We start from the raw sequence: 26,201 nt of genomic DNA, 5'->3' as shown, positions 1-26,201 counted from the left end.
TTTCCTTTGCTTGCCTGATTTCTGGAATTAAGCTATCAGAGGAGAACAAGATAAATTCCTCCAAACTAAAGAGATAAGGGAGCTGAGAGTCTGCAGGCGTAAAACTTAGGATAACATCAGTGGCTTCTGTAAAATTCCTCTAGTCTTGACCAAGGCTAATGGCCCAGTGTCGACCTTTGTAATAACTCCGTGCTTCTGGCAGACAGGTGGTGCTGATTGGGGCTCGGGGTGTCATTCCAACTGGACTTCCTGACTCTTATTGAAGAGCTGTCTCTCTAACCCAAGATGGACTGCAAACACAATAGGGCAGACCTCTAATCTGAAAGCCAAGAACAGAAGCTATGTTGTGGGGGCAAATACTGGACCCACAGTCCCAAGCCCATCTTTTATTTCATTTGATTGTCCTTCTCGAGACATTGGATCCCCTGGCTTCTGCTGGGCGCATCTTCACGTGCCACTGCAGTTTGTCTCCTTAGCATTGGTGTTCCTGGTTCTCTAAGTTGGACCGAACCCATCAATGGGACATTCGCAAAGCCCGCTGTCTCCTGGGAGGGCTGTTTGTGTTCCAACTTGAAGCCAGGTTTGTCCTGAGCTTGCCTGGTGGTGTCCATCTCATTCCCTGTTTGTGTCCCTTTGTCTTTGCCGCCTGTGCTCTCTGCTGCAGAGCTGTGACCTGTGGCTTAGTGCACTCTGTCCAGGAGTCCTGCCTCTCTTTCCTTTTCCATGAGGGGTTATTTCAGAGGGTAAAACTGGCCTCAGGGGTTGTTAGGTCTCTCCAGATGTCCTCATGACCTTTGCTGTGGGCCATCTATACCCACATGTGGCTTTTGAGTCTCCCTCCATCCTGGCAGACCCATGAGAGCTGCCTCAGCAGCAGCCCCACTCTGAGAAGTTCTTGCTCCTAGCCCTGTGTGCCAGAAGCAGTGGTTTTGGCAGGTTTACCTGTGCACAAGGAGCTTACCTGCGTGAGCCACCAGAAGCATTTTGACCAAGAGGGGCTTATCTGGGGCCTCCTAACGGAATTCAAGAGAAGTCCCTTGAGTTTCTTTCTAATTGTCAGGGGTGCTAGTGGGGTAGGCCTACCAGACCTCTGGCTCCTGTGCCTGGGGACTGGGGCCTCTGCAGAGTTCACACCCTGACCCTACAGGGGGAGAACGTGGGCAGAAGCACCGAGTGGGGTTCTCTGGCTTCGAGTGTCTGCTTGGTCTGGGCCCACCTTTGTTCCTGAAGAGAACACGGCTGGTGACACCACCATGTGCTTGGGAGCCACCAGTGGGTTTTTCTCCTCGCTCACTGACTGCATTGGGGTGCTGGTAGGTTCCCCTGGGTGCCGTGACACAAGGCCGCCGAGGCTTGGCAGCAACCCGCTAACAGGAGGCATTATTTTGCCCCCTCTCTTCCTCACCTCTGATTGCTTCCCATGCACTTAAATAACCCAAGCTCATGACTTGGGCTGGCTTTGGAAAAAGTAGCAGACAGCTTGCAAGGCTGGCGTGACCCTTCGTGAGTGGGAATAGCACGTCACGTGCAGCCCTGAGGCCCTGGCCTATGGGAGCAGTGTGGGGAAGAATCTGGAGGCCTGGCTTCTTGGTCCAGCTTATATGCTTTGACCAAGTCATTGGGTTTCTCAGGACTTGGTGTCCTGACTTCTAGATGCAGTTGATGGGACCACCTGTTGTCTAGAACCTTCCCAGCCCCCACATCTGAGCTCAAACCCACAAGTCTCTCCACATTTTACACCCGGCAAAGTGCCTGGTGTTTTCGCCCACTGGGACCAAAGTGCTGTCTCTGAGAGGGTCTCAGGAGAAGTAACCTGCAGCCCTGGAATTTGTCCCCGCAGCTCGAGGCTTCTGTCCCAGGCAACACCGAGCAGGGGTCTGACAGCGGGTGACCTGGGGGTCTGCTGTGCAGTTTTAGCAAAAAAAACAGCCGCCTTGGTGTGGACAGTCGCAGGCCCACTGGTTGTGCCATCTCTCACCCATTCAGGTGGGCTGTCGAAGCTGCAACTGCCCTGTGAATTCATTTTTGCTTGGGCTGTATCCACATCTCAGTCCGTTCTGGAGAAAAACCTGGTTGATCTGAAGACGGGTCCTGTAGGCAGAACCCTGTTCCAGGTGCCCCCAGAGGGAAGCCCTGCGGAAGACCAGCAGCCGTTATCTGAGTGAGCGTCCAATGAGTCAGTCCTGGGCAGCCGCAGTGGGTGAACCAGACCTGTTCCCTTCCTCCCATACTTCCTGTTGGGGCTGATGTCACATCACGGCTGAGCGAGCCGCATGGCCTTTTATGGACAAGAATCTGCAGCTCCTCTCTCAGAGGAAGTGAGCGAGAAGGCCCCTCACAGAAGCCTGTAAAGCCTATACCTGGCCTGAAATACCTGTGGCTGGGGCTCCCCCCCGCCCCTCTCCACAACCTGCGATGGGGCCTCCTGAGCTGGCTGGAAACACCTGTCCACGTGGACATCAAAATCGGCTCCAAAAGGCCTCAGGGCATTTGGGGTTTAAAATAAAATCCAGGGAGGGAATGGCCTCATCACTGGATATGTAACTTAAAACCTTTCTCATTGTCGTTGTGAGGAGGCCATGCATTTGGGAGAGCTGGAAGGTGCAGAAAGCTGGGGTCATTCTGGTCAGTCTCCAAACCCTGCCCTGTGTCTCGGGCTTTAGGCACCCGCCTCATTTGATCCTTAGAGCGGCGCTGCCAGGGAACCCTGCCCTTGCATTGCCCAGAGGCTGAGGGGCCAGGCATCCTGTGGGGACGTGCAGAACGAGGGTGCTGCCTTGGGCTCTAGGGCACCAAGCCAGCGGCTTTATTCTCTCCCCCACGGCTCCAGACACATGGACCAGTAGTTGTAAAGTGTGTTCCCAGGAACCCTGTCTCCACCTCCCAAGCAGCTATGGTTTTTATCTCCTACTTTTCCAGTACTCTTGCCTGGAAAATCCCATGGATGGAGGAGCCTGGAGGGCTGCAGTCCATGGGGTCGCTGAGGGTTGGACACAACTGAGCGACTTCACTTTCACTTTTCAATTTCATGTGTTGGAGAAGGAAATGGCAACCCACTCCAGTGTTCTTGCCTGGAGAATCCGAGGGACAGGGAAGGTTGGTGGGCTGCTGTCTACGGGGTCGCACAGAGTCAGACACAACTGAAGTGACTTAGCAGTAGCTTCATATGGGGGACTCAGGAAGATTTTTTCCTGAGGAAAGGCTGCTGCTGCTTTTAAAGTCTGTATTGAATTTGTTACAATATTGTTTCAACATTTTGGTTTTTTGCTATGTGAGATCCTAACTCCCTGACCAGGGATTGAACCAGAAACCCCTGCATTGGAAGGCAGAGTCTCAACCACTTGACCACCAGGGAAGTCCCTGCTGCGGCTTTTAAAAGAGTTGAAAATCACTGCAGAGATTCCTGTTCCTGTCTCTACCCTGTCCCTGCCAAAGCAGGACCAGGGCAGGAGAGGTTCAGGGGCCCTAAGTCAGGCTACTGTCTTCATCCTATGGGAGCCTGTTTCCCAGAACTGGATTTTCTCTGGTGGGTGCACTTCCCTGGTTCTGGGCTGTCGGATTCCTATCTGTCTGTCTGTCTGTCTCCTCTATAGTGGAGGAAGGAAGGGTGTTTTCAAATAAGCCTTCATTCCACACAGGCTCAAATAAGGACTTGAACAAACAATGGAGTGGGCTGGACTCTCAAGGGTCCGTGTCCCTAGAGAGGAGAGCTTATGGAGTGTGTGTTAAGGAGAGTTCTGGCCGGAATGCACTGGGGCCCCAGCACAGTAAACTGAGCCAGAGGAGAGTCGCTGAGAATTCCCTCCAGCCTCCCCCATCTCCTGCCTGACCCCTGGTGGCTCAGCAGTAAAGAATCTGTCTGCCAATGCAGGAGCCCTGGGTTTGATCCTTGGCTCAGGAAGATCCCCTGGAGAAGGAAATGGCAACACACTCCAGTATTCTTGCCTGGAAAATCCCACGGACAGAGGAGCCTGGTGGGCTATGGTCCATGGAGTTGCAAAGAGTTGGGCATGACTGAGCGACTAAACAAAAACAATAGCCCTACCCAGAAGAGATGCTTCTGAGCGCAGGAACAGAGCCAAATGCGGTGAGACAGGCTTGTGCAGACCAGGGGCAGTGCCTGCCTCCTAAGAGGTGCCGACCCAACCTTCTGTAAAAAGAGAGAAATCGACAGGTTCTGGGGGATGTGGGCAGGTGGATTTAGGGACACCCAGTGGTTGGGGCAAGAGTTGAGGAAATCAGAAACGCCTCCTGTCAGGTTTCCTCTGCAAAAGTGTTTGCCTCAGCCAATGTTCTGGTGAAGCAAATTAAGGTTTCTTTTAAGTGTAAAATTCAAGGGTTGGAGGGTTTCCTTTTAGGCTGGGTTGGCAGTGGTACCTTGGCTTCAGGAGTTGGAGGTGAAAAGTCAGAGAGCAGGGAGAGCTGGAGATGGTGGAGTGGATGAAGCTTACACGAAGCATTTGGATCTGGAAGTGGGATGTGAAGTGTGTGCAGGCCTCTGTGTAAGTGTCTATCTGTGTGTGTGCACCCACAGGTGTACATGTGCCTGTGTGCGCACTCATGGCTCTGCACATGTGCCCAGGCACGTCTGCTCTCTGCATTCATGTGTATGCATGTCCACATGCAACTTGTCCACAACCCTGTGTGTGTGCGTGTGGGTCTGTGTGCACAGTGTGACTGTGTGTGTGTGCCCACACGTGTGTGTCTGGGGCCTTTGCTTCCTGTTGTTCAGCCTTTCAGCATCTGACTCCCCCTCAGACAATCAGAGGAATTCCAGCCGTCCCAGGGACCAGGCCCGGACAGCCCTGGGAAAACGGCTCCTCTGGAAGGGATGGGAATGTTTCCTTTTATGGTAGCCTCAGCCGCCACTGCCTGCAGACTTGCCGTGCCGCGCAGGTACATTCTTGCCTGCTGCCAGGGAGCGGGACTGAACACGCTAGCTGCTGGGCAGCCTCTGAGATGCAGCAGGGGGTGGGGGAGGAAGGCCTGACCCCATCACAGCTGTGTTCTTTCTGTTCTATGCCATGTCCCACCCCCCAGTCCCCTTATTCTCTTATTCTACCCTGGCTTCCCCCACCTTTAGCACCTCCCTCCCGCCCCTCCCCCTGCCTTCCCTTCCCTGCTGCCTTATCGGGGACCCCTCCCGGTCTGTCTCAGACCCTGCTGCACAGCCTTGAAGGGCCCTGTTCTTTGGGAAAGTTGAGAGCTGGAAGCAAGGTCATCCTCCGGGTCTGCTCTGAACCCTTGCCCAGTGGGGGGCAGGGTGCGGGCTGTGTCCATGTGAGTGGCCGGGTTCCCTCCCCACCCCCGCACTGTTGATATTTCTCAGGGCTGGAGGGGCAGCTGCAGCTTGTGTTGGACTCGAGCTTTCTTGTTGCTCCTCCCTGGCTGGACTCCCTTTTTCCGTCCCAAGACAGGAGAAGAGGTGATTGTCAGAAATGTGCAGCCGAGTGGGCTGCTGGGATCAGCATGCAGGAGGGTCCCCTTGCGGAGAGGCACGTGACCTTGCTGTGCAGTATCTGCTGGTGCCCAACAGCTAAATCCATCTCTTGAGGCCGAACACACAGGCTGCCCTGAGTCTGCCTCGAGCTGCCGTGTCCTGCAGGGTCTGGCTGGGCAGTCGAGCCCGTGGGGGTGTTCTTCCAGAAGGCTGATGTCAGTTTCTCTCTAGCACTGAGGCTGCTGACAACTGCTGGAACCCTGGTTACTTCTCAGCTAGTTCTTCCACCTCCCTGACTGAGTCAGCACCACCCATCATGGCGACTTCTTGATGGGGAGGTAGATGGACAGCAGCTGCCTGTGGAGTTCATTTCTTGCACAGGCTTCCAGGCTGAGTCCTTTGCACATTCTTTCTGTTTTTCAAACTAATCCTGTTAGGGAGTTAGTAGCATGTTTATGTATGGATAAGGAAACCAGGACTTGGGAACCGCAGACCTCACTGCAGCCAAGTGTCCATTAGTAGCCTGGTCCTGGATTCAGGCTGACTTGACCTCAAGGAGGTGGGTGGGGTGTTCCATGCGATGGGATAAAAAGGGAAAAGAAAAAGGTTTTATTTTTAGCTGTTGCTTAAAATTGCGCACCCAGGACTGAGCCAGGCCAACCCTGATATCTTAAATAAAGCATTTCTGTCAAACTTTGCTTTCAGAGCTGAACATTACTATTCTGCCTGCCCTCAAGGGGAGAGCATTGTTTACATCCTTGCTGGCTGAGTGGCTCACAGAGCTAGGAGAGTGGCTGAGAGTTCCTGACCCCCAGGCTGGGAGACCCCAGTTGTCACAGAAACTGGCCAGGAGCTGATTATGAAGAGCTTCTGTTCTTTACTGCCTGCCTCCGAACTCACATTCTGAGCACTTTCCCCATGCCAGACACCACACTGGTGCTTTCTCGTGTGTAATTTCCACGTACACTCTTATCCCCCATCACGGGAGGAGGCTGGGCTCTGGGAAGGCCACACCGAGGCAGCATCTTAGCCCAGGGCTGTCCCACTGCAAAGCCAGCCTTGACCCCACCTCTCACCCAGCGTCTTACTTGTGCCTCTTACCTGGATGGGGACAGTGTTTTTAAATATCTGCCACAGACCTTGTTTCCAACAACCCCAAGTTAGAAATGCACAGGGCAGCCTCCACCTTAGCACTCAGGAAAATAGATTTCCAGGGAGCTTTCCAGAGGTTGGCTTCCTCAGAGGTGGACAGATGGAATTGGGGCTGGGTGGGCAGCCAGGGCGGGCAGTCTGAGCCCCTGGAGGAGGGAGCAGCTGCCACCAGGGAATGTCCCTCCTCCCAGTGAGGCAGGGGATCAGCGTGTGTTGGTGGTGTGGAACCCCCAATCCTCCTGCAAGGCCAGCGTCTGAGGCTTTCTGCTCCTGGAAGGTGGGGGTGGGGGCAGTGGGCAGCCCTTCAGAAACTGGAGGGGGATGCTTTACTCTCCTGGAGGTTAACCCCATGTCTCTTTTATTTCAGACCGAGAGGACCAGTCCATTTTGTGCACGTAAGTGTTTCTGTCTGGGTGGCGGGGCCTTGGTCACTCTGTTCTGTTCTTACTCTTCGGGACTCCTACCAAAACCTAGGTCCATGAAATCCATTCCCAAGTCAATCCCCTACCCCTTCCCCAAAAAGTGAAAAGTGAAAATGTGAGTTGCTCAGTTACGTCTCTTTGTGACCCCATGGACTGTAGCCCGCCAGGCTCCTCTGTCCATGGAATTCTCCAAGCAAGCATACTGGACTAGGTTGCCATTCCCTTCTCCAGGGGATCTTCCTGACCCAGGGATTGAACCCGGGTCTTCTGCATTGCAGGCAGATTCTTTACTGTCTGAGTCACCAGGGAAGCCCCCACTTCCCCAAGGAACAGGCTTAATGTTTGCTACTCAGTGGTCCCACAGTAGAATGAGCTTTATTTCATGGCCAAAGATTTAATCTCCTTCCTCAAAGGAGGGGGTGGGGCTGGGGTTTATAGCCAAGAAGAAAAGCAAGCATTTTCTCAACAAGGCAGGGTTGGGAGCTGATGGCCCCCAGAATGCATTCTCCTGCTTTGAACCTCAGCTTTCTTTACCTGGGCTTCTCACCTCCGTCCTCTGAACCTAACGAGGAGCTGATAAATCAACCCACTGCCGAGGAAGTTAATGGTACAGAACATTCCTTCAAGTGAAGTTTCAAGGAAAGATGTATAAGTGCCTTTGACCCCTGAGTCAACAGCTGCTGAAAACTGATTCCTGAGACTTTTGGAAGCAAAGGCTGCCAAGTGACCAGGGCTGGCAGTGGACCGAAGTTTACTCTTGTCAGGCCTCTGGAGGGCCATGGGAAAGGACCCCAGTGAGGATTCCAGAGTTAGCCTGTCCCTTTCCTGCCACGGGCTCTTGCGGGGGTAGAGGGGTGTCCCGCATTGGCACCCACAGAATGGGAGACAGTAGAGCCTGCAGTGGGAAAGGGGAGACACCAAAGATTTGGCCACTTCTCCCCTGAGAACTACTCTGGCTCTCCTGGCAGGGGTGAGTCTGGAGCTGGCAAGACGGAGAACACCAAGAAAGTCATTCAGTACCTGGCTCACGTGGCCTCATCACACAAGAGCAAGAAGGACCAGGTGAGTGTGGTCTTCCTCCCCATGGACATGCCTGGTTTCCCTAAGGGAGAGCACTTAATGATCCATGGCTTGGTGTTTGGGGGACTGAAGTAGAGGCCAGGCCCACTTTCCTTGAGACTGCGTCCTGGCCTTCCTGGGAGTGGGTCTGGTGAGAGCCAGCCCATTTCCTCCTTGACCGGCCCTAACTGTGAGTTGTTGTGGAAACTGGAGACTGCTGGAAGTTTGCAGCCCATGCTGTGTGTCCTCCACTTCTGAGGTTGGAAGACAGATTCCAAAGCTTGGTTCTCAAGTCAATGGAGACTTGAAGGATCTCGGGCAGGCCGGCATTGGAACCCCTGCTTCTGTTCCCTGGTGTTGAAATGCCTCTGGGTGGACAGCCCCCAGCGAAGAGAGAAAAGGCAGCTGCAAAGTCATCTCACTTCCCTTTTTTCCCCCCCTCTCCCCCTTGGTGGACTGTGGTCGAACCCAGCGGTGTCCTCGCTAGGTGAGCTGCACGTTTACTGCACGTTGTACACCAGGAATGTGTGTTCTGCCCATCGTGTGCCCTTGAATTACGATTTTTTTCTAAGCAGCTTTTCACTCCACACCATTGTCACTCTCTGCGGCTAGACCTCTTCTTATAGGCTCGGTTCACTGACTCTCTTGGGACAAGGGGCTGGGTTGTGACACACGGTGATCTCGCGTGCACTCTGCAATGACAGCCCCGGCAGGAAGGGGACCAGTCTCACCACCTAGCTGTTCTCAGAAGCTCAGAGTTCCCATGCGCATGAGGGCCAGAAGTCCCTGTGCGGAGCCCTGACCGAGGCACAGCGGAGTGAGCATCTGCCTGACCAGACCCCCACACGTTCAGCGTGCTGGACCAGATGGGGTGGGCGGCCCTTACTGCACTGGCTGGAAGCAGTGCCAAGAATCTGCTCACTGGGCTTCCCCAGAGCGGGGTGTGGTCAGTCTGAAGCATGCCCGTGTGGTGCTCTCTGTTTCTCAAGTACACACTCTTGAACTTCCCTATGAAATCTAAGTGCCACTGGGGTCCCCTACAGCCATCTGGGCGCCCCCCACTTCCCAGGGCGCCATGTGCAGCGTGTGTAAGTAAGTAGCGGTGTGTGTCTCCTTGCATGCAGACCTGGGGTGTGTCCTGCAGAATGTTCTAAAGAGCATAGTCTTCTGGAATCAAACCAGAAGTGACTTTTCATGTGCCAGACTTTGCCAGACATTCTGAATCTTTTTCCAAGGGGTGTCAGGAGTTATATTTAGAAACGAGTAAAGTTTTCTTTTGCTGTCTCTCTCTACCCTCCCCTTCCCCCATTTTCCATTCTTTTTTAAGGGACCTATTTTAAAAACAGGCCTGGGGAGGTTAGGAGTTCTCTAGCTGCGGTTTTCCATCTCTGGATTTGCAGGAAAATCCATTTCCCAACTACTGGTTGAATGCCTAGTATGTGTCTGGATCTCCAGAGGGTGGTCTTGGTGTCGCTGCCCTGTGGGACAGGACGGGGGACCACAGTTACAGAGCAGTGACGCCGACCCACATGCGTTATGTCTGGGGCTGATCCATCTGCAGGTGCGGGGAGAGGCAGGCCCCCAGCACTCAGGACGGCATGTGAGAGCTGTGACGAGTGGAGGCGAACTTGTCACGTCCTCGTTCTCAGGCTGCTGTGTGATGGGCACCCAGTACCCAGCTCCAAGTTCAACTCGAATGATTGAATAGGCTGCCCTTGGCTTCCCACGACCGTCCAGGCCCTCAGTTGTAAAGGCCATTGACCAGTTTGTTTGATTTCCTCGCCTGAAGCTGTGCAGTGATTTTGCGCACACACCTAGGCCACGAGACACTCTTGACTTGGTTTGTGCCTTGTGTTCTAGGCCTGTTGTGGCATACGCTGGGGAGCTTGCTCCCCGCAGTGACCCAAGTGCTCATCCCAAGAACACCCATTCGGATACCCCAAACCTCAGCTTATGGGGTTCCAGGCTTTGGCCAGATGGCAAGCTGGCAAAGCAGCTCTGGGTGAAGGGACTTTCCAGATGGACTTCTGGAGTCTGAACAGCGACCTCTGAGGCTCTTCCTCCCTCTGGTTTTTGTGTACTAGTTGGAGGCCCCTGGCAGAAACTCCATCCAGGGAAGCCCTTCAGAGAGCATGCAGATAATCCCAAACCTCACAAGCACATGCTGCCTATAGCAGTGCCTCATAATTTCACCATATGCAGGTTTCATTGACAAATAAAGGTCTCTGCTGTGCCCGGTTAGGCATCAATGAAGAGAAACCTGTAGGTTAGCCACCACCATTCAGTTCAGCTGAGTTCAGCTCGGGACTCCGAGCTGGTCGCTCTTGGGTTGGCCTGGTGGCCCCACGTTTCCACAGCAGCAGCCTGTGTCCCCAACAGAGGCCTTAGCTTTGCGTCTAAGCAGGCTGCCTGCTCCGGTGGGGACCAAGCTCCCACCTGACTGGGAACAGGAGTGGCTCGGCCAGCCTGGCCGCCTGGCCTGTGCTTGGAGAAGGTGTTTTAGTGAGTGGGGGAGCAGCGCTCAAACCAACTCTGGATCCGTGGGCTGCCTCGCTGTCTTCCCAGCCCGTCTGAACCTAGGGGATGGAAGCCAATGTCCTGTGACTGCTGGTGCCCTGCACTCCTGTAGGGCCTCCTCTGTGGGCTTGACCTCTGCCCCTTGACCTGGCTGCACTGACCCTCCTCCACATTATCTATACAGTCCAAAATCAAGACTCTCCAACCCTGGGAGGATCTCTGACCAGGGATGGCTGTAGTGGGGCCCCCTCCAGTCGCTGGTGGCCTTTCCAGACCCCAGAGCATCCTCGGTGTTCTGTAGACTTATGTACAGAATGGTGTGCCTGAGTGGCCTTGTGTGCCGCAGGCGTCCCTGGGACGCTGTAGCTCATGGCTCTTTGGGGAGCACCTGCCGCCAGTTCTCCCTTTCATCACAGATTACAGGCAGGCAGCCTTTATTCTCAGAAAGTCCTGGCTTGACTCCAGCCCTGCCGATAAATTAGAAAACCCCACCTGGCCCTTGTGTGATGTGCTGTCTCCCTAGAGTGCCCAGGTATTAAGGTGAACAAGAGCCGTCTTTTCCTCAGGCAGTGTCAGTTATTACCTGGCCTGCCAGGAGGATGATAACTGCTTCCAAAGTCCTGCCCACCTGATAGCAGGGAGATCCCCAGGTAGGGCTGGGGCGTGGCGAGAGATGGTGTGGTAACTGACAGGTGTGAGGTAGAAACCTTGAATTCGATGACCTGCTTTGCTGGATGATGGCTGGATGACCTCGGGCAATTCATTCCCCTTCCCTCAACTTTAGTTTTCTCTTCTGTGGAATGGGGCTAGTCTTGTATTTCCTACTCTAAGTATCACGAGGACCCAAGGATAAGAAGGCGTAAATAAGGGGACATTTTTGCCAACCACCAAGTATCATGAGACTGTAGTAGGGCTTATTGATGTTATCAGTAAATAATTAGAACTGAAAGTGGGCCTTGCTCATCCCATGCCCAGACACCTGACTTGCTGGGAACAGGTTTGGGGGGTGGGGGGGCTTGGGGAGTAGCAGGACAGGGGACCAGCAGGGAAAATGCAGAGTTTATTAGGACACAGATGTGACCAGGTGGGGTCTTGCAGATCTGGTTCCCTCTCTCCTTGTCCTATGAAAAGGGAAAATTTTTTTGTGGGCTGTTGGGTGGGGAGTAGAGGTCCGGGGGGCAGAGGAAGGGCAGCGTCCTGGATGGAAACGATCCAGGGGAAGGATTGATGCCTCTGTGTCTTTTCTTATTTCAAGTGCTGCTTCCCAGTGCATCCTCCAGGGCTGATCCAGGCCGTCCCACCAGGTCCCCGAGCTGGATGGGCAGCCTGCTTTCCCTTTCTAGGGCTGCTGGTTGGTTAGCCCAGGAAGCAAGTTCAAGTCAGGCAGCGTTTCCAGACATCTGGCAAAAAGGTTGCTCTGGAGTGACACTGGGGACCAGGCCAAGGCCGGTGTGGTTGGAGTCCGGAAGCCCCCATCCCTGGCACGTGGGGTGTGTGGGCACAGCTCTGCCGCCTCCCCTCCGCCTGGCAGAGCACGTCTGGCAGCCGCGCCACTGCCTGGCCCTCACCATGCCTCTGGGTTCCTTTCCAGGGTGAGCTGGAGCGGCAGCTGCTGCAGGCCAACCCCATCCTGGAGGCCTTCGGGAACGCCAAGACTGTCAAGAACGACAACTCTTCTCGATTTGTGAGTGGTGGTGCTCACGGGCACCTTCCCACCGAGTGTTTGAGTGTTTGACGCAGAGAAGGGTCAGACTTGGTGCTTCCGGGCCTGTTGTAGGCAGTAGACTGGGTCACACACCTGCGTAAGGAGCTTCCTCAGCTCAGGTGACGAAGACAGCGAGGCAGCGAGGAGTCCCCACCGGTCCCCTGCTTGTCCTGCTGTAACCGCAGCCAGTTAGAACCCAGAGTCAGACCAAGCAGGAGGAGCGCCTCCAGATAACTGCTTCCCTCCTCTCTTCTGTGGAGGAATTTGGGCACCCCTGGAGATGGTCCTGACTCAGGCTTAGCCCTGTGGCCCTTTTGAGTCCTGAGTTCCTGTGCGGTTGGGGTGCTGGGTCCCTGGCTGCCAGACGCAGGCTCAGTCTCTTGGTTTCCTGCCTCCAGGCTGTGCCACTGGGGAAGGGGCTGGACGATGGGGCTCTGATCTCTTCATCTGTCTTTCCTCAGGGCAAGTTCATCCGCATCAACTTTGATGTCAATGGCTACATCGTGGGAGCCAACATTGAGACTTGTATCCTTGTGGTTAACTGTAAAGAGTGTTCTGGGGTTGGGAGAAGTGACCTTGATGGAGAAGAGGCTGCTTCCTGATTCCTGCGGTTTCCCCTTTACCGGCCTCTTGCGACACCTTGTCTATGGCACCAGGGAAAGGACCAGGATAAGTTGATTTTTCTTTATAGGAGGGATAAAATTGAGCTTAGGGTTTTGCAGGTGGCTCAGTGGTAAAGAATCCGCCTACCAATGCAGGAGATACAGGAGACATGAGTTTCATCCCTGAGTCGGAAAGATCCCCTGGAGAAGGAAATGGCAACCCACTCCAGTATTCTTGCCTGGAGAATCCCATGGACAGAGGAGCCTGGCGGGCTATAGTCCATGGGGTCGCAAAGAGTTGGACATAACTGAGCATGTGTGCAAAATTGATCTTCGAATAGGATGGAGCTATAGAAGGTCATTCAGTGTGGTTCCCTGAGGGTAGAGTTGGGTGGATGCTCCTTTATGTTAATAGCCTGGGGAGGTGTTCTTAGCTCCCTTCTCTTGTGAGAAGGGGGCCCTTTACACAGACGAGGCTCCCAAGTGTGAGAGCTGCTGTTTGGACAGGCTACACGCCATGAGGGACAGAGCCAGGATAGTTTGCCTTTGTTTTGTTTTGCTGTTTTCTGCTGGTGAAGTTCCATGGCTTTTGAATGGGGGAATGTGGCAGGCTGCCTTCCCAACAGTGTGCACAGTTCCTTAATGTTCTTGAAGATCTTCTGGAGAAATCTCGTGCCATCCGCCAAGCCAAGGAAGAGCGGACCTTCCACATCTTCTACTACCTGCTGTCTGGGGCTGGGGAGCACCTCAAGTGTGAGTTGTGGGCCCACCTTGGGGATCCCCCTGCAGTCAGGCCACACTGCAGTGAGGAAATGAAATCTCAGCCTGGGGGCAGGCAAGGAGAGCCTGACTTCTGTTCCTGGGCCAGCTGCAGGCTTGGCCCCTGTTTTGAACCAGGCCAGAGGGAGCCTGCGCAGGTCACTGTGCAGCTGCAGGCTTCTGGGCCTTGATGCTCTTGGGAAGGGGGCTCTGTGTGTGCCCGTCTCTCGTGCTGGGGAGACTCAGCATTCCTGGGGTGTTTTGGGGTGCTTCTCCATCTCCCACACCTTTGAGGTCACAGGGTTGACTGGAGCCTCCTGACCCTCACTGAACTTTGCCCTCTGCTCCCTACAGCTGATCTCCTGCTGGAGTCATACAACAAATACCGCTTCCTGTCCAATGGGCATGTCACCATTCCCGGGCAACAGGACAAGGACATGTTCCAGGAGACCATGGAGGCCTTTCGGATTATGGGCATCCCAGAGGAAGAGCAGATGGGTATGGGCCAGCCCTCCCCAGGGAGGCTGGGGAGCACTTCCTGTTGGCACTGGCCATTAGGAAGTCCATAGAGACCAGAGGAAGGCTGAGTGGTGGGAGGTGGGCCCCCAGATTTGAGGTTCAGGGTTATTTCTTCTTGGTCATATCTCCCGGGGACATATGAGGACAAAGAACAGGTCCCTAACTTCCCAGGGCCTGGGTCTACTGCTCCTGTCCTTGCCATTTGCTGGAAGTGGAATATTCCGGCTTTGTCCGAGCCGAGTGTGGAAGGGGCTGGGGCTTCTGCACTGGTGACACCCAGAGTGACAGTGGTGTGGCAAGGTGTCCTTGCCTGTGTCTTCCTGTTTCTCTAGAGGGTGGTGAGGGGGCCTTGATGCTGTATTTTAGGAAGATTAGGGGCTGGGGTGTGTGTACCCTGTTCTCCAGCATTAGAGTCAGGGTCACTTTTGCTCTCCCACCAATAGCATGTACATGGACAGGCCTGACTGTGTTCCAATAAAACTTTATTTTTAAAAACAGACAGTGGGCCCTAGGTAGAGGCACGTCTGAACTTAGAAGCATTAACAGAGCTTGTATCTAAGCACAAGGCTGCCCCAGCGGAGGTCAACCAGAGGCCCTGGAGATGTGCTTTAGGCCAAGGCCTGGTGCCCCACATGGTTTATCTTACCCGAGGGCCTCTGAGGGGGGTGACACCCCACCTGGTTCTGAGCTGCCTTTCATTGCACCCCAAGGCTTGCTGCGAGTCATCTCGGGGGTCCTCCAGCTCGGCAACATCGTCTTCAAGAAGGAGCGTAACAGCGACCAGGCCTCCATGCCCGACAACACAGGTAATCCCATGGGCCCCTCACCTGATTATGTGGGTAGGGGCCTGGGTTAGATGGGTCAGGAGAAGGAGTCTTGGAGAGATCTTAGACACTCTTCTTTTTTACTGCATGTGTGTGGCTGCCTGTCATGCCGTATTTTGGTAAAACATTCGTGAACATGACCCTGCTGCTCCTTCACGGAGTAAGTGTCAGAATGAGCTAGAAAACCCATGATCTGTGGCCCCGGATTTCTCTCATTTATGCTGAGACCAGACCAGTTGTCTCTGTTTGTAAAACAGTCATTTCTGCTGTCGTTCAACTTGCCTGTGGACTTGGGAGGACATGAAACACTGTCCTCACCCTCGCTCTTTGGCCATTGCTAGTCCTCAGGTCATGGCAAGTGACCCTACTTTAAGTTAGCCTTAACATGTGCTCCGGAGGGGCTTTCGATAGAATTTAATGGGTGGGCGTGTGAGTTGTCCTGTTCTGTCCCTGTGTCTAGGGCGGTGCTGTTTGTGTTCAGGACCCTCCTTCACACTCAGGACGTGGCCAAGGGTGTGCAGAGGTCCCGCTGTGGGGCCCTGAGTTGGGAGCCATGCCCGCTGGCCTGTCTGAGGGGAGAGCCGACTGTTCTGTGCCCTGTGGAGGAAGGGCCGAGCCCGGGTTGATTGTCCTGGTAACGATGACTCAGTTACCATACCTTTCTCAGGCTGAGCAGAGGGACTTGTTCTCTTGGGTTTAATTAAAACCTTTTATCCCTTCCTTCCTTACTCTTTGAAAAATATTAGCTGCCCAGAAAGTATCCCACCTCTTGGGTATCAACGTGACCGATTTCACCCGAGGAATCCTCACCCCGCGCATCAAGGTGGGACGGGATTATGTCCAGAAGGCGCAGACGAAGGAGCAGGTGAGCCCTCTGGCTGGGGGGTTGGGCCACCTCCTTGGCGAGGACTGTTGCAGTGGCCACGTTGAGGCCTGCCCTGGGGTGTCCCCTGTGTTAGCACTGTCACCTCTCTGAGTCCTCACGGCACCTTGGAGAGCAGGTGGTGTCACCCCACTGAGAGCAGGAGGAAGCTGGGCCCAAGGTCCAGGCTGCAGGAGTCACTGACTCATGGCTGGTCTTGGCTTCTGGTTAATCTGGTCTCCATACCCCTAGCTGTGTTACTTGAAGCACATCTCAGATGTCATTTCTTCTGTAGCTACTTCAGTTCATATCCATTTATTTTTTAAAAAGTCTTTGCAAAGCTCTAAGTTCATTCTGGGGCTTTCCAGGTGGCACTAGTGGTAAAGAGCCTGCCTGCCAATGCAGGAGACCCAGGTTTGATCCCTGAGTGGAAGATCCCCTAGAGGAGGACGTGGCAACCCGCTCCGGTATTCTTGCTTGGAGAATCCCATGCACAGAGGAGCCTGGGAGGCCATAGTCCATAGGGTTGCAAAGAGTCAGACATGACTGAAGCAACTTAGCGTGCACACACACAAGTTCACTTGGCATGTAATGTTGAAAGTTTGGGCTCTTGCAACTTTCTTCATTATAAATAACACTGCAGTGAACGTATCTGTGCTTGAAGGTTTTTTCTCATCTTTGAGGCTGTTTTTCTGGGGGTGGGCCCTGCAGGTGACATTGTTGGGGTAAAAGGAATGAGACACTCCCTGTGTCTGACCCTTCCCCGCCGCCCCGGGTATCCCTGCAGGCTGACTTTGCCATCGAGGCCTTGGCCAAGGCCACCTACGAGCGCATGTTCCGCTGGCTCGTCCTGCGCATCAACAAGGCTCTGGACAAGACCAAGAGGCAGGGTGCCTCATTCATTGGGATCCTGGACATCGCTGGCTTCGAGATCTTTGATGTAAGCTTCTCCCTTGAGACCCCTCTCACCTCCTGAGCCTCTGGGGCTGCCTTCTCCTTGGGCTGGGGTCCTCTCTCACCTGGTCCCACAGCGATTTGAACTGGCCACCTCCTTGCTTGTGTGGAGACAGGAGACAGTAGTTGGGTATATTTAAAGCTTAAACAAAGTGCCCTTTCCCAAACAGAAATGCTGGCGAGAATGGTACCATCTAGACGGTGTCCTAGGAGGCCTCACAGGCAGGGGCTTTCTGTTTGTTTATTGTTTATGTTTTCTCAAATATTTATTTTGAGTGTTGTGACATGACTTTGTCCCTGCCCATAAAGACTTTGAGGTCAGGTAGCAAAAACTTGTAATTGCAGGAGCTCAGAGATTCTTCAGCCTAGCCTAGGGTCCATGGCTGTTTTCAGAGGAGCTGCGAACTTGCGTGGGGAGAGAATTACCTCTTTATTTTCACTAACCTCTCAGTATATTCAGCAGAGTACGCAAACCACAGCTGCATTAGCAATGCTTGTGTTCTGTCTTAGTAGAAATCAGGGATTTTCACATCATAGCAGTTGTTGGATGTTGTATTGTTTCGGTTCCCAGGTGGCGCTAGTGGTAAAGAACCGGCCTGCCAACGCAGGAGACATAAGAGATGCGTGTTCGATCCCTGGATAGGGAAGATCCACTGGAGAAGGGACTGGCAACCCACTCCAGTATTCTTGCCTGGAGAATCCTACGGACAGAGGAGCCTGGTGGCTACAGTCCGTGGGGTCGCAAAGAGTCGGACACGACTGAGCGACTTGGCACACACGCATACTGTTTGCATTCACCTCTGCTTCAAACTCTAGGTGTTACGAAGCCGACGGCTTGGACTTGTGCTTGTTAATTAAGAAGCACTGTAGATTTCTATGTTACCACGTTTGATAATTACATTTCCAGATAACTTCTTTCTCTTTTGATCAATTTTATGCATTTGAAAACATCATCTTGATACAGGGGCTCCACCAGACTGCTGGCGGGATCCATGGGCCCCAGCAGTGCAGCCACTGCTGCGGGTGTGATGAGGGAAGGCCCACGGGGGTGGCACAGTGGGGCCCCAGGAGATTCTGCCTAACTACCCCTCCGGTCCTTCCTGGGGGCTCGCCGGCAACAACAGGGATCTGTCTGACCCCATCTCCCTCTTGCAGCTGAACTCCTTCGAGCAGCTCTGCATCAACTACACCAACGAGAAGCTGCAGCAGCTCTTCAACCACACGATGTTCATCCTGGAGCAGGAGGAGTACCAGCGCGAGGGCATCGAGTGGAACTTCATCGACTTCGGCCTCGACCTGCAGCCTTGCATCGACCTCATCGAGAAGCCGGTAAGAGCCTCGAGGCTGCGCCTCGCCCCACCTGTTGCTCCACCCCTCTGGGGACGGAACCATCAGTGATCCTAATACCGAATGGTTTACTTTGATGATGAGTTTTTTGTTTAAATCAGTTTTGTTTTCCAACAAACAAGTTGGTGTTTGGTTCCCAGGCCTGTCAGCCAGTCCCACAGTGCCCGAGTCTGCTCTCTTATAAACTCAGAGTTTGAAAGGCTTTGGGGCTCCGGGGCGCTTCCTCTTCCTCAGGAGCCTTATCCTCAATGTCCCCGCTCACCACATAGTTGTGTGGACACACTGTGTGTCGAGTGGGGTCCCAGAGGGACTCGAGGGGCCAGGACCCCTGTTGAGGGGCAGCCTCTGGACGTGGGTCAGGGGTCTGCATGGCCCATCAAGCCACCACGTGATTTCCAGTGTTCTCATGGGAGAATCTTGCAATGGATCATCGGATTAAGGTGTGTTGGACATAGCCTAGACCTCAGAAATTTCTTTTTCAGCTAGAACTTGTAATTGGAGTGCTTTCAGTCATGCTCCTTATTTTTTTCTTGTGTGAGGAAAGCACTGCCCACCTTCTGGTGAGATTCTTGAGTTTCTGAAAACCAGGCTGTGACTTCTTTACAAGGGTGAGAGTCGGTGGGTTTCCAGGTCAAGCTGACCTGCGCGATGCTATGCTCCCTCCAGGCAGGCCCTCCTGGCATCCTGGCCCTGCTGGACGAGGAGTGCTGGTTCCCCAAAGCCACGGACAAGAGTTTCGTGGAGAAGGTGATGCAGGAGCAGGGCACCCACCCCAAGTTCCAGAAGCCCAAGCAGCTGAAGGACAAGGCAGATTTCTGCATCATCCACTACGCTGGCAAGGTGAGGCGTGCACACCCTGGTGTCATGCGGTGTTATTATTAAGCGTGTTTTCAGGGTGTAGATGTGCTATTTGTGCTAAAGTCATGGACTTTGCAGTCTGAATTAGGGCTCCGCTCCTATGTGACTTTGGGCCAGTTACTTCACCTCTCTGAGGCTTAGTTGCCTCATCTGGAAAATGTGGGTGACCACCACTGTACTGGGGAATGTGTATTAACGGAGCTCACAAAGCCCAGTGCTGGGCAGTCAGTGCTCTTGGGCAGGGCCTCTCAGCCTCCACACTGCCCACCTCAGTGGCCAGATCAGTCTTTATTGTCAGGGACCCTCCTGCACGTTGTAGGATATTTAGCAGCAGACCTGGCTTCTCCCCACCAGAGGTCAGTAGCACCCTCCCTACCTGCGACAACCAGAAATGTCTCCAGACATCCTGGAACATCTGCTGGGTGGGATTGAGGGGTAACATTGTCCCCAGGATGAGAGTCATGCCTGTAGGTGTTGTTGGCTTTGTTATTGCCAAGACCACCGGCCAGGAAGTAGCAGAGCTGTCTTCATACCAGCTGTCAGACGTCCTCCAGTGGGCTTGATCCCAGGGCTTGGACCTGAACAGGTGTGTCCTGAGTCTGCAGAGGTCCAAGCTTAGACTATAAGCTGGTTCTTCTCAGGAAGTTGTGTCGCCTGCACAGAATGTCTAACACTTGGAGGTGTGATGAGCTGGTCGGTCCTCAGCCTTCCCGTCAGTGAGGATCGGCGATGAGTGAGGATCGGTGATGAGAGACTTGCTGTCACAGTGGTGCTCCCAAGCCACCCCTGGTCCTCCCCCACCCTTCTGCACGTGGCCCTGCGCTGTTCGGCCTCCCCTGCTTAGCTCCTTTGTCTCCTAAGGCTGTTGAAGCCACTCTTGATTTTAAACTACGTGTTAAGGAGATCTCTTTTTTCTAGTTACCTGAGGCCATGCCCCCTTCCGAAAGCCCACGTTCTCCCGCCACCTTTGTTAGAAACGCAGGCAGGCTTCTGTTGCACTGTTGTAGGTGATGCCAAACTTGGGCACGCCTGAAAGCCCAGGAAGGGCTGAATGGTGAAACTGGCATCGCCGTCCGGCCTGCACTGCAGCAGCTCAAAAGACAAGGATTCTGGCCGTGCCCAGGGGGACACATGCCAAGACACCCAACTCTAGGGTTTGTCCTCTCCCAGGAGGTCATTCTGCCTCTAGGGAGAAAGACGCCACCATCTTGCACCTCATCATTGGCAGCCTTGCGTGTGGGAAAACCTGCAGAAAGGGGCCAGGAGGGGACCACAGGCTGAGTTACGCTGTGTTGGTTAGGAAGCAGGCCGTGGTGGCCAGTAGCTCTGTTTGTATTGTTACAATATATGATGTTTTATTACTCTTGTTATTGAGAACATATTTTAAAAACGGTAAGAGAATGTATGCTCTGAGAAAACCTGAATATCCTGAAAAAAACAAAACAAAACAAAAATTACTTTACCTGTTGCTAAAAGGAATTATTAGGATTTTTCCCCCCAATGTTCATATTACCGTGAACATTTTTAAAAACAGAATATTCTACTATGTAGCTGCAACATAGTTTTCTTAGCCTGTTCCCTGCAGCCAGACGTCGGTGCTGTTTAAATATTTTGCCTTCACCTAACTCTGCAGAGAACGTCTCATGGACGCTTCTCATTATTTCCTTCTTGGGGATGAAAATACCAGGTTGAGGGTCTTCGCTGTTTTTGATGTTTCCACCTATGGGGTCAGCCTGCTGCCATAGAGCCTGCGTGCGCCAGTGTGCCCTGAGCAGCCTGTGACTCGAGGTCTGATCTTACAGGTGGATTACAAAGCCGATGAGTGGCTGATGAAGAACATGGACCCGCTGAATGACAACATCGCCACATTGCTGCACCAGTCCTCTGACAAGTTTGTCTCGGAGCTGTGGAAGGATGGTACGCCCTTGGCCCTCATCCTGCCTCCCCGTGCCCACAGCTAGGCCCCTTCCCTTCCTGGCCCTGGCTGAGTGCAGGGCTCAAGCCAGAGGGTTTGTGCTCACTTAGCTCCCAGGAGCGTGGGCTCCTCCAGCCCTGAGGGTCACCCTGTCCCTGAATCCTGGCGTCCTTGAGCCCCAAGCATCCTTGAACATGGCACACGGTCACTTCCTCTGGGGCAGAGGCTCTAGGCCCTGAGGCCACAGACCTTTCCCTTGTAGGCCCAGCACTCGGCCACCTGGGTTCTGTCCAACTCCTTACTGCCTTCTTGCATCTCCTTGGTAGCCAGTACCTCCCGAAGCCGTTTTTTTCCTTGTTTCTGCCAGTTTCTCCTTCCCTCTGCCTGGGTTTTGCTTTAACCTCTCTGTTGCAGAGATGCAGAGCACCCAGAGAGCCTATTTCTATCAGCGCTTTCCTATCCTCCACCTAGAACCAGGTGACTGGCCGCCTGGCGCGGCGCCAACGTGTGCTGCACCCTGGGCTGCGTGACTGGTGCTTCTGCTGAGCCTGCCTGCTCTGCCTGGCTGCTCCTGCCTGCCTGTGCTCCTTCCCTGGTCTCTGCCCTAGGCTTGTGCGCAGGCTCCAGTCCCCTCCCCATCACAGGCCTCCAGTAGAAAGCCAGGCCCATCTGGGCGGTGATTTGATATTGACAGCTTCATGTTATAGATCTTAAAAGGAGAAAAAAAAAATTGTTTCACAGTCCAACATCCCCTTCAGAACTCCCCTCATGAAGGCGGCATCTCACTGCTTGGATGGCTGCTGTGTCTCAGCACAAGGTGCTGTGTGTGCGTGCGTGTGTGTGTGTGTGTGTGTGTGTGTGTGATGGCTGCTGTGTCCCAGCACGGTGCTGTGTGTGCGTGCGTGCGTGCATGCATGTGTGTGTGTGTGATGGCTGCTGTGTCTCAGCACAAGGTGCTGTGTGTGCGTGCGTGCGTGCGTGCATGCGTGTGTGTGTGATGGCTGCTGTGTCCCAGCACAGGGTGCTGTGTGCATTGCTCTGTGTGTGTGTGCGGGCACTGCCATGTGTGTGCGCGTGTGGGCCCAGACACTTCAGTGCTGACAAGGGCACCTGTGTGTCTATGCAGCAGTTACCTCTCCTCCTGGGCAGGGTCTTTTGGGGCCAGGACACCCTCGCATGAAATGACCAGTTGTTTTGGGGGTGTGTTCAACCTTCTCCTGGGCAACCTGAGTGACTTTCACAAGCCACCCAGTCCCAGGACACCTTTGGTGGCCAGAGGGGCCCTGTGGGGGCTGCAAGAGGTACAGTTGCCTCCTGTTTTAACTGAGGGGTTCATGGGTCTATCCTCACTCCTGGCTTCCCTCTTGAGCAGCTGTCTTTTCTGTTGCTTTCAAATAAATAACAGAGATCTGGCCACAAAGGAACAAGAACCTGACTTTGTCATAGAATTCTTAACTTTTGCATCTAGCAATGAAAGTCTTCAAATTTAATACTTGCTCTGGTGTAAGCCTGACCTCAGATGGCTGGCCACTTAGGTTGGGCTTGTTCACCATTTGGTTTTTGCCTGGGAGGAGGCAGTTCATTTCATTGTTCTGGGCAGGAGCCACTGTGATGAGGGCTGCTTGCTTAGAGGGTTGGTCTAGATGAGAAAGACCCGTGATCTTGGAGACCAAGCGAGACCTGAGAGGGAGAAGGATCCTCGGCCTTTGGGGTAGCCGTGGGCAGCAGTGGTTCTCTGGAACTCTCTGCCCTGGCACCGTGCATGTTGCTCTAGGCCCCTGATATAGAGAGCTCTGCATGGGGGGATTGCTGACAGAGAGAGGGTGTGCCAGACTCCTGCAGGCAGTGGCCAAGTAGCTTTAGAGCTCCTGCCTCCTGACCTAGCCCAGTGCTCTCAGGTAACGGTCAGTGTGAGTTCAGGATACTGGTCCGCTTTTTTCAAATGACTGAATGGACTATCGGGTTCCTGTCAGTCAAGTCTGAACACCTCCTCAGAGCCAGGCTAGTGGACCAGCTCTGCTCACTCCTCCAGAATGCATCATCAGCTCTTGTGTCTCTGGGTTAGGAGCATCCCAGGGTGGCTGAGATAAGTGACAACGTAGAGTCAGCCTTCACGAATGTGCTTCCCCACTTTGCGGCTCTGCAATCTTTCCAAACCCTTTCCTCCTCCCTCCTCTCTGCTCACAAGGTCACCTTTGCTCTCAGCCTTTGGAGATGACCTTAGCCTGCTTTGTAAGCTCCAAGTAGAAATGGTCTGCCATTCTGTAGTCTCCTCTTTTTCTAATCAGATTGGCCTGTCTGTCTGTCCTGCCCCTCTGCCCTGGCCTGGACTGCCGGGTACTCACGTGCTCTTGCCTGCTCTCTCCAGTGGACCGCATCATTGGCCTGGACCAGGTGGCTGGCATGTCGGAGACGGCAATGCCTGGGGCCTTCAAGACGCGCAAAGGCATGTTCCGCACGGTGGGGCAGCTGTACAAGGAGCAGCTGGCCAAACTCATGGCCACGCTGAGGAACACCAACCCCAACTTCGTCCGCTGCATCATCCCCAACCACGAGAAGAAGGTGCGGCTGCTTGGTAGTGTGCAGCGGGCCGCCCAGCCCTTGTCTGTCTCCCTGAGCAGAAATCCCTCGCCTGTGGCACACAGAGCCCTTGGTTCAGTCACCCTGCGGGGTGGCTCGGGCAGTCTTAGGGTACAGCCTGCCCGTAGAGCCTGCGTTTCTGCCTCTCAGACCTGGACCATGTAACTGAACTGTCACTACTATGTATGGGCGGGCAGTGACTGCTCCTTCCTGGGGGGGCGTTTGTCCTGTTGCGTTCAGAGGGGCCCGTCCTCTCTCCATCAGTCCCTGGGCATACAGAAAGAGCACGTGCATGGATTTCTTTCCTAGGCCGGCAAGCTGGACCCCCATCTGGTGCTGGATCAGCTGCGTTGCAACGGGGTTCTCGAAGGCATCCGGATCTGCCGTCAGGGCTTCCCCAACCGTGTGGTCTTCCAGGAGTTCCGGCAGAGGTGAGTGGAGAGCCTTTAGTGGGGGAGTCGTCTCCTCATCCACACTGAGCTGGGGTCCTCTGTGCCATGCTCCACGTGAGGAAGGACTTCCTGTTTTGTCTCTAAAATGAAAGTCATCACGTTGGCTTCCACTCCCAGTCACTGTGGGGGCCAGGTGCTGTTTGCTATAATTAGACGAGCTCTGAAAAGACATTAAAGGAGGATCAGCTGGAGCCTTGAGTATGAAAAAAATCGATGGAATTGGATGTCTGCTGTGTGTGCGGAGCGGGGACAGTCGTGACACGGGCCTATTTGCCTAATGACGTGTTTAGCCCTGGTTGCTGTCTGTCACAGCCCTCTGGTTAATTTCTTGGACTACCCCGTTGATTAGCGGTTCTCTGCAGCATCTCAGCAGAGACGGGCCTGGCCGTGTTTACCAACTGTGGTCTGTTACATAGACAGAGATTGTTAGGAAAATGTTCTGCAGCAAAAGGTTTTCTCTTTGTACTCAATATATGCCATTTATTTCTTTTTTTTTCTTTTTGGTAACAAATAGGGAGGACGTGTTTAGAAGTGGGAAATGGTGGCTTTAGACATATCATGACTTGGTTTTTTTTCTGATAATGCCTGAACTCCACATATCTTTCTAACATGAGGTCATGAGGCATTTTCTGATTTGTATCAGATGATATTTGTGAAACTAGACATTTAATTTAAAAAACTTCTAGGGCTAAAGACGCAGGTGCTGGTTAGCAGTTAGTAAGCCCACTTCAGAGCTCACCCATAAGTGAATGAAAAGTCTGACACAAGTTTCCATTCGCTTTCTGGAAAACGCCAGGCCTTCCTCGTGCTGTTCAGCCTCAGGAAAGCGCAGGATATAATTCACTGAGTGTCCCCTTTCCCTCAGACACTCTGTGGAAAGAATCCTGCACCTGCTCCACTGTAGGGACGGCCCTCGTCTCATGGATATCCCAGGCCACATAGAATCCGAGCAAGGGGTGTACTGACCTGCCGCCCTTTTCCTCCTCAGATACGAGATCCTGACTCCAAATTCCATTCCTAAGGGCTTCATGGACGGAAAGCAGGCGTGTGTGCTCATGGTGAGTGGGCTCTTCTGGTGGGTGACGCGTGGCTGGTGTGCACACCCGAGTGGCCAGCACCCGTGTGCCTGGTCAGGGCCCTTTGGATCTGTTGACGCCTGTGCTCTCTTGTTCCTCCATTGAGCCTGTTCTGGTTCTGCCAGGCGCACTGAGCATCAGGTGGTCAGGATGGTGTGTGGGAGTGGGGAGGGGAGGAGAAGGCCAGGTCTCAGATGGCAAGGCTGTGGTGTGAGGCAGAGACCCTTCCTTCTGGGCATATTTGGTTCTTTATTGCTCCCGTCTCCTCTAATCTTCACAGGGGGCAGCTCACCACCATGGCCCCACGACTAGCCCAAAGCTAGCAGAATCTGAGTTTCTGGCCCTTTTCTCTCTTCCCCACCACTGGCCAGTGTTCGACCAGCAGTGGGCACTGGATTGTGCTTAGTGAATGAAGGCCTCGAGATGACTCAGTGGCCAAGGTGGGGCTCTACCCACTTGGTCATTTTTCTGCTTTGCAGACAGGCATCTGGCTGGGTCTCATGTGTCCACGGTCAGCAGCCAGCGCCCCCTGCTTTCTTTACTTTGCATCTTTGCCAAACAGTCAACAGAGGATGGGCTGGGGTGGGCATCGGGGAGGAGAGAGAAAAGGGAAGAAAAATTCAATACCACCTTTGTTCAGAGCAGCCCTGTAAGGGGCAGGGAGGTGGAGCCTAGAGAGGGAGGGAGGAGACACGGGTCTGTGCTCTGCGATGCTTGTCACCCGGGGGAAGGGAGGTGTGAAGGACAGAGGTGCCCCCCCAGATTGTGTTTGGGCCACTGTTTCTCCGGAGACTCAGCTGCTGGTCTGTGAGGGATGTCCCCCTTTTAGACATAAGCAGGTCTCCTCCGTCCAGCTCTGTAGGGAAGACAGTTGGCCAGGCTCGTCATGACGGGAGGTGGGGCACCCAGTGATGGCTCTGCCCTCCCTGGTCTGCCCTTCTCCTGGGGCCTCTTCCAGACCTGCAGGGCCTTTCGTTGGGCATCAAGAGCCCGAGATTCCTCTTACCCTATTCAAGGCTCTGCCTTTTGGAGTTTGTTCTGAATCCCCTCTCTCCCAGGCAGACAGATGGACAGACAGACTGTTACCAGTGGGCTTAATAAGAGAGCCTTGTTACTGTACCGAAACAGCCCTGTGATGGTAACGACACATTGCCTAAA

General features: G+C 53.8%; 1 protein-coding gene across 1 annotated transcript in view; it reads left to right on the top strand.

Annotated features, from left to right (window-relative positions):
* MYH9 (myosin heavy chain 9) overlaps positions 1-26,201 on the top strand; it is an 86,133-nt gene that overhangs the window by 41,194 nt on the left and 18,738 nt on the right. The window contains exons 4-18 of the mRNA XM_019961321.2: positions 6,960-6,987; positions 7,983-8,076; positions 12,182-12,274; positions 12,757-12,820; positions 13,552-13,650; positions 14,011-14,154; positions 14,886-14,981; positions 15,746-15,864; positions 16,649-16,801; positions 17,971-18,144; positions 18,829-19,002; positions 20,823-20,937; positions 23,304-23,497; positions 23,825-23,946; positions 24,956-25,025. Of these exons, the coding sequence (XP_019816880.2) occupies positions 6,960-6,987; positions 7,983-8,076; positions 12,182-12,274; positions 12,757-12,820; positions 13,552-13,650; positions 14,011-14,154; positions 14,886-14,981; positions 15,746-15,864; positions 16,649-16,801; positions 17,971-18,144; positions 18,829-19,002; positions 20,823-20,937; positions 23,304-23,497; positions 23,825-23,946; positions 24,956-25,025 (1,739 nt within the window). The remainder of the gene's footprint in view (positions 1-6,959; positions 6,988-7,982; positions 8,077-12,181; positions 12,275-12,756; positions 12,821-13,551; positions 13,651-14,010; positions 14,155-14,885; positions 14,982-15,745; positions 15,865-16,648; positions 16,802-17,970; positions 18,145-18,828; positions 19,003-20,822; positions 20,938-23,303; positions 23,498-23,824; positions 23,947-24,955; positions 25,026-26,201) is intronic.

Source organism: Bos indicus, chromosome 5 (genome assembly GCF_029378745.1).
Source record: "Bos indicus isolate NIAB-ARS_2022 breed Sahiwal x Tharparkar chromosome 5, NIAB-ARS_B.indTharparkar_mat_pri_1.0, whole genome shotgun sequence".
NCBI lineage: Eukaryota > Metazoa > Chordata > Mammalia > Artiodactyla > Bovidae > Bos > Bos indicus.
The sequence above is the reverse complement of the archived record's forward strand: the minus strand, read 5'-3'. Positions and strand labels throughout refer to the sequence as shown.